Below are 19427 nucleotides of genomic sequence, written 5' to 3' on the forward strand. Positions count from 1 at the left end.
ATGACTTAGTTACCAAAACACGTGTCATTAATATGAATTATTAAATGGTATTAGCGAATAATGCGTTAATTGTCCATTTATTTTTCCCTAACGACTGAAATTAGGTTTACAAAACACGCGTTAGATATATTTGTAAAAGTATCAGGTATTTCACCCACATTCAATAGCACGCCAATCATATTTCATTCTCCCCAACAGTTTCACTCGGTCCCCAGCTTTCAAACGAGATTCAACAAACAAAACGTTGGGGAAAAGTCATAGTGGTTGATTAAAATCTTCCGAGCACGTGTTCGAAGAATCTTTTTATTTAATTTAACTTCCGAACGTTGCAAACAACAAATTTTATCACAATATGAAAGCAAATACATTATATAATGTAGACCAAAGTACATGAAAAAGAAGAGGAATAGTTTAAATGAGATAATCAGCTAATTACACAAAGACTAAAACTGTGATAGGAAATAGAAGAAGAAAGTTTTAGATTTATATATATCGGAATATGTAAAAACTGTAAAAAATTTCAGCTCCGTTTTATATTCGAACCACCCTCGTATATTAACTTTTCTAAATTATATTTTAATAAAAAAAAAAGATATAAATTTTAAACCGACAACTTTTAACAAACATTTCAACACGTAATTATTGGAATTGCGAAATAAACAACGTGGAAAATGAACAGTCAAAATTTACATTCATATTGTTTCCAAAATTGAAATAAGTATCATTGCACAACAGGATTCTTACCTTAAGGGCATGTGACTTCTACAAGTTTGGAATTCTCTATTAGCATTTTTATATGAACGAAATAAAATATTACCTAAAGACGTTTCGGTTTGATTTCAAGTTTTGTGAATCTTTATTTTCGTTTTATATAAATAAAACAGAAGAAAATAGTTTTGATTTATTGTTTTTCTTTCGTAATAATTAATTTGGTATAGGCAACCAAACATACACCACGTTTTTGATTCTATTATATTTAATTTCAAAATATTTATTAACAATAATTTTATTCTACATGTGAGATTATTGATAAAAAATAGTTCTTAACGTACAGGACGTATTTTAAAACGCGATATCAATAAATAAAAGTTATGTCCTTTATACCCTAACAACGTATATGTCAGTTTTTATGGCCTTCAATAGAATTTTCGCTTGATTTATATACAACCTATATTATATAAATTTATTGCGGTTGTAGTGATTCCTTAAAAAAGTGGTAAATAACGATTAAAATTTGAAAACAGAAATATAAAATAAATATTTTAATGTAAATGTAGGTAAATTCGTCTCTGTTCTGTAATTACTGTATAAAGTGTTGCATAAACGAACTGATATTTAAAATCATGTCAGTTAAAACAACCTTGGTATGATTTTAAATGTCAATGTTATATTTAGTTGACATTTGACAGCAAAAAGTGTACTAAAATGATTTCGATTTTTTAATATTTACCCTGTTTTTATTTGAATTTGAAATAAATTATCATTAATTTATAATTTTGTTTTTAAAAAAAATACTAAATGGGTATAAAATTTAATTATTTTCATTTATATACGTGCAATATCACACGTTTATCAACCGAATAAACATGGTAAGTATTATACCTACATTATTTTGATAACATAATCTATTTGTATCCTGCAGATAATTATAAGGCAATTAGAAATTTGTTAATATATTAGATTATTACATTTTTATTTGTAATAAATTGTTAAACTTTCCTAATTGACTTGACAAGTTCACTTCCTTTCATAATAGAAAGTTTTATTTGATATTATAGTCGTCGGTAATTTATTGATTAGATAGATGACATCAAAACTAGTGATCTTTACGAGGGAATTCATATTAATTACACGTATTTTATTATAAAAAAACGTTTAATACATTGATTATTTAGGATTGTAGATTTTAATTAATAACAATGTTCAATCTTCTTAATGGTATATTATCCTCTTCCGGCTCTGGTTACATACCAGAAATGGAGCAGAGGATCAGTCAATTGGAGAGGGGTACTTTGATAACAAAATATTCCTGGAGGAAAAAACCGGAACGTAAAACTTTAGCTATAAGAAGAGAAACTAAACAATTAATTTGGATGAGACCAGCGAGTACTTCGAAACCAGCAATAGACGGCGCGGTTAATCTGATCGAAGTAAAAGAAATAAGAGCCGGAACGGGATCAAAAGATTTCGAAAAATGGCCTGACGAAGCAAATAAAGTACAGAGTAAAAGTTTTGTTGTGTATTACGGCATGGAATTTAAATTAAGAGTATTGAGCGTTGCTGGTAATAAATTAATGTATATCGGTAAAATATTCGACTTATTAATATATTTCCAGCTTTTTCGGAAGCGGAATGTGCCCTTTGGATCACGGGATTGAAATATTTAGTGGAAGATACAATAAAAGCTCCTTATCCGCTACAAATACAAAATTGGTTAAGGAGGGAGTTTTATTTAATGGAATCTCTAAGGGAAACGTAAGTTTATTCAAATAGAATGAATTTTTTTCATATTATGGCATTTTTAGTGTAACTTTGAAAGATCTGAAATCGTTTTTTCCTAAAAAAATGCCAAATAAATTGAGGGAGTTGTTCTGTGAGGTAGATACGAGAAGAAGAGGCGAAATTTGCTTCGACGATTTCGCTAATTTATATCAAAAATTAATTTTGGAAGAAGGGGTAAAAATATATTACTTTTTAATCATATAAAATATAAATAGTGGAGTTTTTCCATCATGTGACAATATTCATATGAATCAAATTAAAATGTACAAACAACTCATTGGAAATAATAGTTATGACTAATATTCCAAAGGTCGGACTTCTACTAAATCGTAATTAACCTTTTATAATTTTTTATATTTTATTTATATCAATATTAGCTGATTATAAGTGTCAATGGGTAAGAAACCCTTCCAACCCCATCAAAATTATCTCTAAAGTGTCCAAAGGTATCCTGGAAGGAAGGAAATTGTTCTTGTAGTGGATCTATACGTGTTGGTGTCACGTGATGGAATACCTCCACCGTTTCTACTATAATTTCGTTTATTAAAAAATGTTGTAGACGGCGAATGAAATATTCGATAAATTATCGGAATATTCGTCGAATTTGAAAACCGTAAGTCTTCAAGAAATGGTAAGTTTTTTCATAAACGAACAAGAAGACGTGCTGGGTAACGACGACAGGGCCGTTAGTCAATTCATATGCGATTTTTTAAGAGATCCTCAACGAGAAGTACACGAACCGTTCCTAACCATCCCTGAATTTGTGGATTATTTATTTTCGAAACAGAACGATCTATGGGATCCGAAAAATAACTCAGTGTATCAATTAATGACAAAACCGTTATCCCATTATTGGATTTCGTCGTCTCATAACACGTGAGTGCGATTATTTTCCGTAGATGAAATATAGTGTGTAACACGCGCGACGAACGGTTATTGTTTTTTTTTTTTAGTTATCTAACGGGTGATCAATGGTCTAGTGAATCTTCGGTGGAGGCTTATGTGCGTTGTTTGAGGATGGGGTGTAGGTGTATCGAGTTGGATTGCTGGGACGGTCCGGACGGTTATCCTTTCATTTATCACGGTCATACTTTAACGACTAAAATTAAATTTATAGACGTTATTAAAATTATTAAGGAACATGCTTTTGCTATTTCCGATTATCCTGTTATTTTATCCATTGAGGATAATTGTACTTTGCCCCAACAAAAGAAGATGGCGTCCGCTTTGCAGGTAAGTCGAAATTGTTTCTCTCACTCTGTATATTTTTTTTGTCGTGTCGTATCAGAAATTTTTCGAAAAATATCGGGGATTTTTGAAAAAATTGCTGAGAGTGTTTGGTATGTCGCAGTTTTTAGAAGAGTCTTGGAAATTCTTGGGAAGTTTATGTTTGTAATGTCAGAATTTTTAGAAAAAATGTCTTGAGGTTTTAGAAAAACATTTAAAATTTTGGGAGGAATACTAAAATGTCGGAATTTTTGGAAAAAATGGTCAGAAATTCTTAGAGGAAAGTCGAAATTAATGGAAAATGTCAGAATTTTTAGACAAATAGACGTTTTTAGAAAAATGTTGGAAATATTTCCAATGACCAGGAATTTTTAAAAAACGTCAGGAATGTTTTAGAAAACAGTCAGAGTTTCTTAGAAAAGCATTGAGAATTTTGGGACGAACATCAGAAAAACCTACATTTCATATTAATTGCATTTTTTCACTTAACCTCAAAATATACGAGGAAAATGCAAAAAGTTGTTTTTTTGTAAATTATAGCAAAACTAGTCATTTTATTGAAAAAGTGACCAGTAAAAGTTGTAGAGGATTAAAAAATCTACAATTCATATTGAGTGAATTTTCTCACTTAACCTCAAAATATACGAGGAAAATGCAAAAAGTCATTTTTTCCAATTGTTTTTGTAAATTATAGCAAAACTAGACATTTTATTGAAAAAGTGACCAGTAAAAGTTGTAGAGGATTAAAAAATCTACAATTCATATTGAGTGAATTTTCTCACTTAACCTCAAAATATACGAGGAAAATGCAAAAAGTCATTTTTTCCAATTGTTTTTGTAAATTATAGCAAAACTAGACATTTTATCAAAAAATATGTCGAATAAAAGTTGTAGAGCATTCAAAAATCTACAATTCATATTGAATGAATTTTTTCACTTTACTTCAAAATATACGAGGAAAATGCGAAAAGTTGTTTTTTTTTTTTGGTTTTGTAAATTATAGTAAAATTAGACATTTTATCAAAAAATCTGTTGAATAAAAGTTGTAGAGGATTAAAAAATCTACAATTCATAATGAATGAATTTTATCAATTTACTTCAAAATATACGAGGAAAATGCGAAAAGTTGTTTTTTTTTCTATTGATTTTGTAAATTATAGTAAAATTAGACATTTTATCAAAAAATCTGTCGAATAAAAGTGGTAGAGGATTAAAAAATCTACAATCTACAATTTATATCGGATGAATTTTCTCATTCCATCTCAAAATATACGAGGAAAATGCAAAAAGTCGTTTTTTTTCAATTTTTTTTTTTGGTAAATTATAGCAAAATTAGGCATTTTATTGAAAAATATCTCGAGTAAAAGTTGTAGAGGATCAAAAAATCTACAATTCATACGAACAACATTTTTTCACATAACACCAATATATAGGAGGAAAATGCAAAAAGTCGTTTTCTTTTTAGTTTTTTATCCCTACCAATTACAACAACAAACAAACCATCTTCCACAGTACCTACCAATTACAATATTTTCAGGAAGTTTTCGGCGATATGCTCCTAACAAAACCCATCGAAAGCCTCGAATCGAAACTACCGTCTCCGTACGCGCTCCGCAAAAAAATAATCCTAAAACACAAAAAATTACCGGACGGTCAAGAGGAAAGTTCATTTTTATTTCGCAACGACTCCAACGACATGGACCTAAGAAATTCCATAAAAAGCGGCACGATGTATTTGAAAGATTGCGTCGACAAGGAATGGAATCCGCATTTTTTCGTGCTGACCCAAAACAAACTCTACTATTTGGACAACCACAAATTCACCGAATCGGAAAAATCCGAAGACGAAGACGACAACAACGGCGCGTTCCAAAGACCGAAGGGCAACGTACCTAACGAGGAATTGCATTACAGCGAAAAATGGTTCCACGGCAAATTGGAGAAGGGCCGATTGGAGGCCGAGCAATTATTGAAGACCTATTCGCATTTGGGGGACGGGACGTTTTTGGTGCGGGCGAGCGTCACGTTTCCCGGTGAATTTTGCCTTTCGTTTTGGCGGGACGACAAAGTGAATCATTGCAGGATATTTTCCAAACAGGATAAACAACAGACGAAATATTATTTAATCAAAGCCAAATATTTCGATAGCTTGTATTCGTTGATAACGCATTATCGGACGTGTCCATTGGTTACCGCGGAATTTTCGATAACGTTGCAGGAACCGGTACCGCAACCGAATTTACACGAAAACGAAGAGTGGTACCACAAGAATACGGGAAAGAATCAGGCCGAGGAGATATTGAGGCGGAATAAGACCGAAGGGGCGTTTTTGGTTAGACCCAGCGAAAACGATACCAGTTGTTATACTATTAGTTTTAGGTAAGTACCCCCTCTTCTTTCATTATTATTATTTCTTAATTTTCCTTTTTTTTTCTGTTTTCTTTTTTTCCGATTGATTCTTAATTTTTCTTATTTTTTTATTATTTCTTGGCTTTTCTTTTATTCTTTGTATTTTTTATTTATTTTCAATTTTTGTTTTATATTTTTAGTCCTTTGTTTTTCTTTTATCTTTATTTTTTTGTTTTTTATCATTCCTTAGTTTTTCTTCTATTTTTTTTATTATTACTTTGCTTTTCTTATTTTTTATATTTATTCTGTATTTTTACTTGTTTCCTATTTCTTCTTCTGTTCTGTTTCTATTTCTTACTTCTTTGTATTTTTTATTTATTTTCAATTTTTTTCTGTTTTTTTTTTATTGGTTCTAAGTTTTTATATTTTTTTTGTATTATTTCTTGGTTTTTCTTTTATTTTTTGATTTTTTTGTTATAATTTCTCTGCTTTTCTTATTTTTTTAATTTATTCATTTCTTCTTTTTCCTTGTTTTCTATTTCTTTCTTTGCTTTGTTTCTATTTTTTATTTCTTTGTATTTCTTATTTATTTGCAATTTTTGTTTCTTTGTTTTTCTTTTATCTTTATTTTTTTGTTTTTATTAACCATTCCTTCGTTTTTCTTCTATTTTTTGTTTTATCATTTCTTTGTTTTTCTTATTTTTTTTTATTTATTCGTTTTTTATTTTGTTTATTCTGTATTTTTCCTTGTTTTCTATTTCTTGTTTTGTTCTATTTCTTACTTCTTTGTGTTTTTTATTTATTTTCAATTTTTGTTTCTTTTTTTCTGTTTTTTTTTTCTTTTTTATTAATTCGTAGTTTTAATTTTTTTGTTTTTTTTGTATTTCTTGGCTTTTCTTTTATTTTTTGTTGCTTTTTGTTATCATTTCTCTGCTTTTCTTATTTTTCTAATTTATTCATTTTTTCTTTTATTTCTCTTTTATTTTTCCTTGTTTTCTATTTCTTTTTCTGTTTTGTGTGTATTTCTTACTTCTTTGTATTTTGTATTTATTTTCAATTTTTGTTTCTCTGTTTTTTTTTTTATATTTTTAGTCCTTTGTTTGTGTTTTTTGTTTGTGTTTTGTCTTTGTTTTTCCATTTTTTTTAATATTTCTATATTTCTTAGTTTTTCTTATATTTTTTTGTTTATTTTATTATTTCCTAGTTTTTCTTGTGTTTTCCCTGTTTTTATTATTTTGCTTTTCTTTTTTTGTTTATTCGTTTTTTCCTCATTTTTTACTTTGCTTCTTTTTTATTTTTCCTTATTTTCTTTCTTGTTTTGTTTATTTTTTTTTTATTTCTTTGTTTTTCTTTTATATTTTTAGTCTTTTGTTTTATTTTTATTTTTTAGTATTTCTTAATTTTTTTATATTTTTTTTTGTTTTTTTATTTTTTTTATTTTTTCTTATTTCTTTGCTTTTCTATTTTTATTTCTTTCCATTCATTTTTTATTCTGCTTCTTTTTCATTTACCCTTTTTTCCATTCCTTTTTCTTATTTTTTTGTTTTTCTCTTTTTTTTTCAATATTTGTTTCTATTTTTTACTTCCTTGTGTTTTTTATTTATTGTTTTCCATTTTTTTCTTTCTTTCTTTTTCTTTTCTGTTTTTAGACCTTGTCTTCATTTTTTTGATTTTTTATTATTTCTTAGTTATTTTTATATGTATTTTTTATTATTTATTTGTTTTTTTTTATTTTTTTTATTTCTTTCTTAGTTTTTTTCCTATTTTTATATTTTTTATTCCTTTGTTTTTTTCCTTTTATTTTTTTGTTTTTTCAGTTTTGACATTTTTTATTTATTTTTCTTCTGTTTCAATATTCTTGTTTTATATTTTTCTGATTTGCTTGTTTTCAATTCTTCTTTTTTATTCCATTTACTTTTAATTCTTTATTCTTCATTTGATTTGTACTTTTTTTGTTTATATTTTTCTTCTTTTTTTTTCATTTGATTTTTATAATTTTTTTTCCGTTTTTCTTCTATTTTCTTATTTATTTGTTCTTCTATTTTTTGTTTTTGTTCCGTCTAAACGCAAATTATAAAAAAATGATAATTTTTAGTGAATATTTTTTATCGTTTAACCTCAAAATTTTTGATGTAAAAAAGTAATATTTCGATTTTTGTTTAGTTTTTTTGAGAAACCATAGTAAAATTAGACATTTATGATTATGAGCAAAAGTTGTAGAGGACTAAAAAATCTATAATTCATAATGAATACTTTTTTTCACTAACCTCAAAATATACGAGGAAAATGTAAAAAGTCTTTTTTTAATTTTATAGAAAAATGTCTCAAGTAAAAGTTGCAAAGAACTAAAAAATCTACATTTCATATTAATCGCATTTATTAATTCAACTCTTAAAATATATGAAGTAAATGCAAAAAGTTTTTTTCAACTTTTTAAGTAAATTATAGCAAATCTAGACATTTTATCGGAAAATGTATTGAACAAATGTTGTAGAGGATTAAAAAATCTACAATTCCTATAAGTGTCATTTTTTCATTTAACTCCAAAATATACGAGGAAAAAGCGAAAAGTCGTTTTTTTTTGTTAATTCTGCTTTTTAGGGCCGATAAAAAAATAAAACATTGTCGAGTGAAATTAGAGGGAAGATTATACACAATAGGTAACGTCGAATTCGAAAGTTTGGTATCCCTGATAAATTATTATAAAAGACACCCCCTGTACAGGAAGGTGAAATTAAACGATGCAATTAGCGAAGAAATGGTTAGACGAATGACATTGGTGAGTCGTAATAAAAATTATTTTATTTTCATTTCCCAAATACATGATATTAAATTGCACATAACCGACCTTTACAATAATTTTTTTCCCTTAAATTTAAACTTAAATATAAAAAAAAATAAAATAAACTTTTCTTTTTTATATTATTTTATTTTTTTTTTTTAATAATTTATATTCTAAATTTAGCAATATAAATAAACAATAATAATTTAACTATACACTAAAAAATGATTATTTATTATTAATTTTTATTAAATATTTATTTAATTCATAAATTCAGTCTTCGAAATTTTTTACGAAAATAATCAATTTTATGAAAGCGTCCTGTACATATTTTTTTTGTAACAATATTAAAAAGAATTGATTCAAATAATCTGTATACTGAAATATTTCAAAAAAATGAGTAAAAATGTACTTTTTATAAGCATTATTTTGGTATTCATATAAATAAACTCGAAGTATTTTTTCTTTATTTATAATAACTTTCACCCTGTATAAAGTAGTCCAATTAAATCGAATAATCAATTGACAGTTTATTTTAAAATAGATTTGAAAGATTTTTAGTTGAAAAAATGATTAATTCTACTTGTGGGGCGGTAAATAATAATTTAAAAAATATTTTTGAAAATATTAAAAAAAAATCTTGTCCACTACTTTTTGTACAAAAACTTTTATGTTAAATTATTTTCGACAAAAAATCATTTTGATCATTATAACGAAAAATAATTTATTATACTGGGTGATTCATTAATTATTGAACGATATTATTTCAGACATGAATAGCAATTTTTTTTTTTGAATATAATATTGTCTTTTGAAAATCGTTTTGAATTATTGGAAAATGATGGAAATAGAAAAAAAAGTCGGAAATTCTTTGAAAAACCTTGGAATTTACAAAAAATATCAAATTTTTAATAAAACACGTCGGGGAGTTTTAGAAATCTGCCATAAAATTTTTCAAAAAATGGGAAATTTTTAAAAATAGACGAAAATTAATGAAAATCGCCGAGAAAAAATTAGCAATTTCCAAAAAAAAACGTCATTAATTTTTCGAAAATGTCAGAAATGTTTTGAAAAGCTTCTGGTTTTTTGGAAAAGAACAAGTTCTAAGAAAAAATATGGCAGAAATTGATATTTTTCAAAAAATATCATTGACCTTTGAAAATCATCAGGAATTTTTAGAAAAAACATGAAATTTTTAAAAATATTTCAGGGATTTTCGAAAAACCGTCAAAAAGTTTTGCGAAAATTGAGGAAAAAACGCCGAGATTTTTCGGAAAACATCGTTTGACCTTTGAAAATTCAGGGATTTTTGAAGACCTGTCAGAATTTTTGCAAAAATTTGATATTTTTTTCAAACAATTAACGACGATTTTAAAAGATCAATGATATTTTTCGAAAAATCTCGGCGTTTCCTCGGTTTTTCCTTAATTTTCGTCTCTTTCTGAATTTCTGCAAAACTTTTTGACGGTTTTTCAAAAATCCCTGAAATCTTTCTAAGAATTTTATGATTTTCATAAAAATTCCCGACAATTTTCAATGGTCAATTAAATTTTTCGAAAAATTTAGCAAAAGCGTTAAAATTTTCGAAAACCTACAAAAATGTTCATAAAAACGTAAGAAATTTGGAATTTCTAGATAAACACCATTCATTTTTCGAAAATTTTTTGAAAAGCTCCTGGTTTTTTGGAAAAGAACAAGTTCCTAAGAAAAATTGTGGCCGAAATTGATATTTTTCAAAAAACGACCGTATTTTATCATCAGGAATTTTTAGAAAAAACATGAAATTTTTAAAAATATTTCAGGGATTTTCGAAAAACCGTCAAAAAGTTTTGCAAAAATTCAAAAACCGTCAGAAGTTTTTAGAAAATGACAAATTTTGAAAAAAAAATTGCAGAAATTATGAAAAGGGACTGTAAATTTCGAAAATCTACTTAATTATTGAAAAAAATCGCGAATTTTTTTCGAACTGATTTCGAATTGATTTTTGAAAATTTTCTAGAAAATGTCATTAAATTTTGGAAAATATATTATTGAACATTCCTGTTACTTTTTTCTAAAAATTTTCAACGAAAAATCACGACGCTTTTGCTCACTTTCCAAAAATTCTTAACGATTTTCAAAAGTCAGTTCCATAAGTTTTTCTATAAATATCAATTCCAAACAATGGTTGCGTTTTTTGAAAATTTCAGTGAATTTTCGAAAAAAGTTTGTTATTTCTGCAATTTTTTTACAAATTTGTCTTTTTCTTAAAATCCAAAAGAAATTAATGACGTTTTTCTGGAAATTCCCGAAAATTTATTCGCGTTTATACAAAATTTTCTATTATTTTCTAAAAATTCTTGTCGCTCTCCAAAAAATTCTGAAACTTTCATCTCTCACTGAAAATTTCACGAAAATCCGACATTTCTATTATACAGGGTGGAGAAGTTTTATCTAACCGCTTCATTTATTGTGTCTAGACTCCCTTAAGGACTGATACTGATAATTATACGGTAATCTATAATATTGAGGAGGAATTTTTTGATAATAGTCCAAGGGTTGATAACCCCAAGGTGATTTAATTAACATTTGGTAATAATAAGGTACCACGAAATTTAATCGACGATTTAAAACATCTTCCGGCCCCCTCGTATACGATGATTCGGTCGAAATTGTAGTCGGAGGTTCGGTACTGGTTATCGAACTGCTACCTAATTGAAAAAAAAACAAAAACAAAAAACGTGTACATCGTGTTTTCTTTGTTTTTATTATACAGAGTGAGTCGTGAGGAATTTTACGATCTACCGACAACTGTTGGCCTCTATTTTTTTTTATCAATTTACAGGGTGATTTGTTTGAATTTTTTCATGATGCTAACAAAAAATTCGATCGATATTGGATAAATTCCAGGACCGGCTTTGGAAAAATCAATTTAGGGATTTGTATTCGATATTGCACCCTGTATGTATTTTTTTAAACGCAATGAGTGATTTTGGGAGTGTTTCGAAATGTCGGAATGTTCAGACAAACGTCAGATTTTTCGAAAAGATCGGAAATGTTTGAAGGAACGTCGAATTTTTTGGAAAACGATGAGAATTTTTGAAAAGTAACAGAAATTTTGGATAATCGTAATGAAATTTAAAGGAATTTTGAAAAAATGTCATTAATTTTGTCGGAAATGTTTTTAAAGATTCCTGGTGTTCTAAAAAAAGGTAAATTTAAAAAAAAGTCAGAAATTTTTGGTTTTATTTTATGAAATTAATATTTCTAGGAAAAACATCGAGAGTTTTCGAAAACTTGCAGACAAATTTTTCGAAAATATCAGAAATGTTTAGAAAAACTCCTGAATCTCCAGAAAAAGATAAATTTCTAAAATAAAAGTCAAAATTGAAACAATTGCGTCTTTTTTTGGAAAATCATCTGAAATTTTTGGTTTTATTTTTTGAAATTGATGTTTCTAAGAAAATCGTCGGGATGTTTCAAAAACTTACAGACAAATTTTCAAAAAGACGTAAAAAAAGTGACGTTTTCACAAAAGTTTCTGAAAAATGCCGACGATTTTCCTCAATTTTCGTCTTTTTTTACAAAATTTTCTGACGATTTCCTTTAAATTCCCGACGTTTCACCACAAATGTTTTTTTCTTTTAATTACGAGGTTTTTCTAAAAATTATTGACATATTTCAAAGTTTCCATCACTTTTAAGAATTTCCTTTTTTATTCAAATTATTTCCAGTCAATTTTCTAAAAATATCAATTTCAAAAAATAAATTTTTAGACGTTTTTCCAAACTTTCACTGAATTTTCGAGAAATAAGTCGATTTTGACATTTTCTAAAAAATTTTCACGTTCTTATGAAAATTTCTGTAAGTTTTCGAAAAATCTCGGCTCTTTTCATTAATTTTCGTCTATTTTTAAAAATTTCCTATTTTTTGAAAAATTTTATGACGGATTTCTAAAAATCCCCGACGTTTTACTAACAATTTGATATTTTTTGAAAATTCCAAGGTTTTTCAAAAAAAAAAATTTATAATTCGCTAATCTTTCCAGTTATTTCAAAATTTCTGACGTTTATCTGAAAATTTTCAGACAACGTGAACATTTCTATCTTATCACTAAAAATTTCCGACGACTTTTCACAAATTCTCATCGTTTTTCTAGAAACTCCTCACGTTTTCCAAAAATTTCGACATTTTAACAAATTCTGACGTTTCCCTAAGAATTTCTGATCATTTTCTAAACAGTGGGTCCTTTTTCCGACCATACAAATGTACTTAAAAAACTCCCGACTTTTACAAAGAAAATTTTTGAAAAAATCTGACGTTAATCCAAAAATCCCGATTTTTTCTTCACAAACTTTTGACATTTCTGACGATTATTCAAAATTTCCGACGAATTTCACGAATTCCCATCGTTTTTCTAGAAACTCCTCACGTTTTTTAGAAATTTCTGACGTTTTTCCAAAAATTCTGACATTTTAACAAATTCTGACGTTTCCCTAAGAATTTCTGACCATTTTCTAAACAGTGGGTCCTTTTTCCGACCGTACAAACGTACTTACAAAACTCCCGACTTTTACAAAGAAAATTTTTGAAAAAATCTGACGTTAAACCAAAAATCCCGACTTTTTCTTCACAAACTTTTGACATTTCTGACGATTTCTCAAAATTTCCGACGACTTTTCAAAAAATTCTCATCGTTTTTCAACAAACTCCTGACGTTTTTTTAGAAATTCCCGACGTTTTTCCAAAAATTCTGACATTTTAACAAATTCTGACGTTTCCCAAAGAATTTCTGACCATTTTCTAAACAGTGGGTCCTTTTTCCGACCGTACAAATGTACTTACAAAACTCCCGACTTTTACATTGAAAATTTTCGAAAAAATCTGACGTTAAACCAAAAATCCCGACTTTTTCTTCACAAACTTTTGACATTTCTGACGATTTCTCAAAATTTCCGACGACTTTTCAAAAAATTCTCATCGTTTTTCAACAAACTCCTGACGTTTTTTTAGAAATTCCCGACGTTTTTCCAAAAATTCTGACATTTTAACAAATTCTGACGTTTCCCTAAGAATTTCTGATCATTTTCTGAACAGTGGGTCCTTTTTCCGACCGTACAAATGTACTTACAAAACTCCCGACTTTTACATTGAAAATTTTCGAAAAAATCTGACGTTAAACCAAAAATCCCGACTTTTTCTTCACAAACTTTTGACATTTCTGACGATTTCTCAAAATTTCCGACGACTTTTCAAAAAATTCTCATCGTTTTTCAACAAACTCCTGACGTTTTTTTAGAAATTCCCGACGTTTTTCCAAAAATTCTGACATTTTAACAAATTCTGACGTTTCCCTAAGAATTTCTGATCATTTTCTGAACAGTGGGTCCTTTTTCCGACCGTACAAGTGTACTTACAAAACTCCCGACTTTTACAAAGAAAATTTTTGAAAAAATCTGACGTTAATCCAAAAATCCCGATTTTTTCTTCACAACTTTTAACATTTCTGACGATTATTCAAAATTTCCGACGACTTTTCACAAATTCTCATAGTTTTTCTAAAAACTCCTCACGTTTTCCAAATATTCTGACATTTTAACAAATTCTGACGTTTCCCTAAGAATTTCTGATCATTTTCTGAACAGTGGGTCCCTTTTCCGACCGTACAAACGTACTTACAAAACTCCCGACTTTTACATTGAAAATTTTCGAAAAAATCTGACGTTAAACCAAAAATCCCGACTTTTTCTTCACAAACTTTTGACATTTCTGACGATTTCTCAAAATTTCCGACGACTTTTCAAAAAATTCTCATCGTTTTTCAACAAACTCCTGACGTTTTTTTAGAAATTCCCGACGTTTTTCCAAAAATTCTGACATTTTAACAAATTCTGACGTTTCCCAAAGAATTTCTGACCATTTTCTAAACAGTGGGTCCTTTTTCCGACCGTACAAATGTACTTACAAAACTCCCGACTTTTACATTGAAAATTTTCGAAAAAATCTGACGTTAAACCAAAAATCCCGACTTTTTCTTCACAAACTTTTGACATTTCTGACGATTTCTCAAAATTTCCGACGACTTTTCAAAAAATTCTCATCGTTTTTCAACAAACTCCTGACGTTTTTTTAGAAATTCCCGACGTTTTTCCAAAAATTCTGACATTTTAACAAATTCTGACGTTTCCCAAAGAATTTCTGACCATTTTCTAAACAGTGGGTCCTTTTTCCGACCGTACAAATGTACTTACAAAACTCCCGACTTTTACATTGAAAATTTTCGAAAAAATCTGACGTTAAACCAAAAATCCCGACTTTTTCTTCACAAACTTTTGACATTTCTGACGATTTCTCAAAATTTCCGACGACTTTTCAAAAAATTCTCATCGTTTTTCAACAAACTCCTGACGTTTTTTTAGAAATTCCCGACGTTTTTCCAAAAATTCTGACATTTTAACAAATTCTGACGTTTCCCTAAGAATTTCTGATCATTTTCTGAACAGTGGGTCCTTTTTCCGACCGTACAAATGTACTTACAAAACTCCCGACTTTTACAAAAAAAATTTTTGAAAAAATCTGACGTTAATCCAAAAATCCCGATTTTTTCTTCACAACTTTTAACATTTCTGACGATTATTCAAAATTTCCGACGACTTTTCACAAATTCTCATAGTTTTTCTAGAAACTCCTCACGTTTTCCAAATATTCTGACATTTTAACAAATTCTGACGTTTCCCTAAGAATTTCTGATCATTTTCTGAACAGTGGGTCCTTTTTCCGACCGTACAAACGTACTTACAAAACTCCCGACTTTTACATTGAAAATTTTCGAAAAAATCTGACGTTAAACCAAAAATTCCGACTTTTTCTTCACAAACTTTTGACATTTCTGACGATTATTATTAAAAAATATATATTCGAATCCCTAAATTGATTTTTCCAAAGCAGGTCCTGGAATTTATCTAATACCGATCGTATTTTTTGATAGCTTCATGAAAAAACTCAAAAAATCAAACGGTCATTTTAACAAATCACCGTAAATTAATAAAAAAAATGAAAGCCTTCAGTTGTCGGTAGAACGTAAAATTCTTCGCTACTCTTCCTGGTATATATAAACTCGAACCGAACTAACCGTAAAAAGGGAAAATGTTACTCAACCCGAAACCGGTTTCTTCTGTTGTCGTGGTGACAGCTTCCGTTGTCGTTTCTGCGTTCTTTTTCTCGACATTCGGATAGTACAACCCGCCAGGATAATACTGAGGATAATAATAATAAGGATTATAAAAATGTTGTTGGGTGTCTTCTTTGGCGATCGTTTCGGGATACTCCACGGCGGTCGGAAGACTCTTGTGCCAATAGTAAACGGTTTTCCCGTTACTAAGGATCGTTTTTTGTAAAATGACCGGCTCCAATCGGATGTATTTGATTGGCGACGTTGCCGATATCGTCTGTCTGTTATTGACGCTCGGCGCTGTTATGTAAAAACTGCTCGGTCTTGTTGTGGAAGGTCTGGTTGTCGGTTTTTGACTTGTCACGTAAATCGGTCGATTTTCTTCGATGTATTCTTCGTAATTTGGTGATTTGTAATGGGGTTTGTTGGGGAAAAGCAATTTGTAAATCTGTTGGCATCTCATGTTCAATTTCGTTGCGTCTTCTGTAGTCGATTTGGCGATGGCTACTTCTTCGTCGTCGTCCAAAACATCGTGGAATTCAATTCCGCTTTCTTTCGATTCCAAATTTTGCGCGTATTTCGATTTTTCCTCTTTGGGTATCGGAGTGTCGTTTAATTTTATGTTGTGCGGTTCTATGATTCCGGTTGACGCGTGCGTGGTAGTGGATATCGGTAATGACGTTGAAGTTTTCGTGCAGATTGTTAAAATCTGGAAAAAATTTGATTCAATGTTTCATTTTTTACATTAAATTCGTTAAAAAAAACATCGTTATCTACTTTTTTTGCAATAATTTGGATATAAATCTTTTTTTTAATATTCTCCGAAAATAAAATCGATTATTGATTTGTAAATATATTTTTTCGTCTTATTCTAACCTCTAATTGTTCGTAAATGTTGTATCTTATTTTTTGAAATCTCAAATTGGTTAAAAACTGTGATTTTCTTCTTTTTTATTTTGGTAGTTTAAATTTCTGTTTCGTCGTTTTTTGCCAAATTTATTTGCTTACTAAACTTTTTGTGACATTAAATCGTCTGTTTCTTCTTTTTTAAGGAGTTGGAACTTTTATTTCTTCGTTTTTGTCAACGTTATTTGGTTTTCAAACTTCTTCTCACCATAAATCTGTCTGAATCGTTTATTTCTTCTTTTCTGTCAACTTTATCTGGTTATAAAACTTTTAATGTCCGTAAATCGGTTTAAACTGGTTCGTTTCTTCTTTTTTAAGAAGTTCGAGGTTTTATTTCTTCGTTTTTGTCAACGTTATTTGGTTTTCAAACCTTTTCTCACCATAAATCTGTCTGAATCGTTTATTTCTTCTTTTCTGTCAACTTTATCTGGTTATAAAACTTTTAATGTCCGTAAATCGATTTAAAATGGTTCGTTTCTTCTTTTTTAAGAAGTTCGAGGTTTTATTTCTTCGTTTTTGTCAACGTTATTTGGTTTTCAAACTTTTTCTCACCATAAATCTGTCTGAATCGTTTATTTCTTCTTTTCTGTCAACTTTATCTGGTTATAAAACTTTTAATGTCCGTAAATCGATTTAAAATGGTTCGTTTCTTCTTTTTTAAGAAGTTCGAGGTTTTATTTCTTCGTTTTTGTCAACGTTATTTGGTTTTCAAACTTTTTCTCACCATAAATCTGTCTGAATCGTTTATTTCTTCTTTTCTGTCAACTTTATCTGGTTATAAAAGTTTTAATGTCCGTAAATCGATTTAAAATGGTTCGTTTCTTCTTTTTTAAGAAGTTCGACGTTTTATTTCTTCATTTTTGTCAATGTAACTTGGTTTTAAAACTTTTTGTGACCATAAATTGCTTCTAAATCGTTTATTTCTCCTTTTTTTTAATAGTTGGTAGTTTTATTTCTTCTTTTCTGTCAACTTTATCTGGTTATAAAACTTTTAATGTCCGTAAATCGGTTTAAACTGGTTCGTTTCTTCTTTTTTAAGAAGTTCGAGGTTTTATTTCTTCATTTTTGTCAACGTTATTTGGTTTTCAAACTTTTTCTCACCATAAATATGTCTGAATCGTTTATTTCTTCTTTTCTGTCAACTTTATCTGGTTATAAAAGTTTTAATGTCCGTAAATCGATTTAAAATGGTTCGTTTCTTCTTTTTTAAGAAGTTCGACGTTTTATTTCTTCATTTTTGTCAATGTAACTTGGTTTTAAAACTTTTTGTGACCATAAATTGCTTCTAAATCGTTTATTTCTCCTTTTTTTTAATAGTTGGTAGTTTTATTTCTTCTTTTCTGTCAACTTTATTTGGTTATGAAACTTTTAATGTCCGTAAATCGGTTTAAACTGGTTCGTTTCTTCTTTTTTAAGGAGTTGGAACTTTTAGTTCTTCGTTTTTGTCAACGTTATTTGGTTTTCAAACTTTTTCTCACCATAAATCTGTCTGAATCGTTTATTTCTTCTTTTCTGTCAACTTTATCTGGTTATAAAACTTTTAATGTCCGTAAATCGATTTAAAATGGTTCGTTTCTTCTTTTTTAAGAAGTTCGAGGTTTTATTTCTTCATTTTTGTCAATGTAACTTGGTTTTAAAACTTTTTGTGACCATAAATTGCTTCTAAATCGTTTATTTCTCCTTTTTTCTAATAGTTGGTAGTTTTATTTCTTCTTTTCTGTCAACTTTATTTGGTTATGAAACTTTTAATGTCCGTAAATCGGTTTAAACTGGTTCGTTTCTTCTTTTTTAAGGAGTTGGAACTTTTAGTTCTTCATTTTTGTCAATGTAACTTGGTTTTAAAACTTTTTGTGACCATAAATTGCTTCTAAATCGTTTATTTCTCCTTTTTTTTAATAGTTGGTAGTTTTATTTCTTCTTTTCTGTCAACTTTATCTGGTTATAAAACTTTTAATGTCCGTAAATCGGTTTAAACTGGTTCGTTTCTTCTTTTTTAAGAAGTTCGAGGTTTTATTTCTTCATTTTTGTCAACGTTATTTGGTTTTCAAACTTTTTCTCACCATAAATATGTCTGAATCGTTTATTTCTTCTTTTCTGTCAACTTTATCTGGTTATAAAAGTTTTAATGTCCGTAAATCGATTTAAAATGGTTCGTTTCTTCTTTTTTAAGAAGTTCGAGGTTTTATTTCTTCGTTTTTGTCAACGTTATTTGGTTTTCAAACTTTTTCTCACCATAAATCTGTCTGAATCGTTTATTTCTTCTTTTCTGTCAACTTTATCTGGTTATAAAAGTTTTAATGTCCGTAAATCGATTTAAAATGGTTCGTTTCTTCTTTTTTAAGAAGTTCGACGTTTTATTTCTTCATTTTTGTCAATGTAACTTGGTTTTAAAACTTTTTGTGACCATAAATTGCTTCTAAATCGTTTATTTCTCCTTTTTTTTTTAATAGTTGGTAGTTTTATTTCTTCTTTTCTGTCAACTTTATTTGGTTATGAAACTTTTAATGTCCG

At 28.4% G+C, this 19427-nt stretch overlaps 1 protein-coding gene across 1 annotated transcript in view; it reads left to right on the plus strand.

Annotated features, from left to right (window-relative positions):
• The first annotated feature begins 1391 nt into the window (after positions 1 to 1391).
• LOC130441555 (1-phosphatidylinositol 4,5-bisphosphate phosphodiesterase gamma-1) overlaps positions 1392 to 19427 on the plus strand; it is a 29135-nt gene continuing 11099 nt past the window's right edge. Inside the window, exons 1-8 of the mRNA XM_056775283.1 lie at positions 1392 to 1589; positions 1896 to 2283; positions 2337 to 2475; positions 2526 to 2676; positions 3062 to 3378; positions 3456 to 3735; positions 5267 to 6108; positions 8680 to 8857. Of these exons, the coding sequence (XP_056631261.1) occupies positions 1920 to 2283; positions 2337 to 2475; positions 2526 to 2676; positions 3062 to 3378; positions 3456 to 3735; positions 5267 to 6108; positions 8680 to 8857 (2271 nt within the window). The 5' untranslated portion in view covers positions 1392 to 1589; positions 1896 to 1919. The remainder of the gene's footprint in view (positions 1590 to 1895; positions 2284 to 2336; positions 2476 to 2525; positions 2677 to 3061; positions 3379 to 3455; positions 3736 to 5266; positions 6109 to 8679; positions 8858 to 19427) is intronic.

This window comes from Diorhabda sublineata, chromosome 3, assembly GCF_026230105.1.
Source record: "Diorhabda sublineata isolate icDioSubl1.1 chromosome 3, icDioSubl1.1, whole genome shotgun sequence".
Taxonomy (NCBI): Eukaryota; Metazoa; Arthropoda; class Insecta; order Coleoptera; family Chrysomelidae; genus Diorhabda; species Diorhabda sublineata.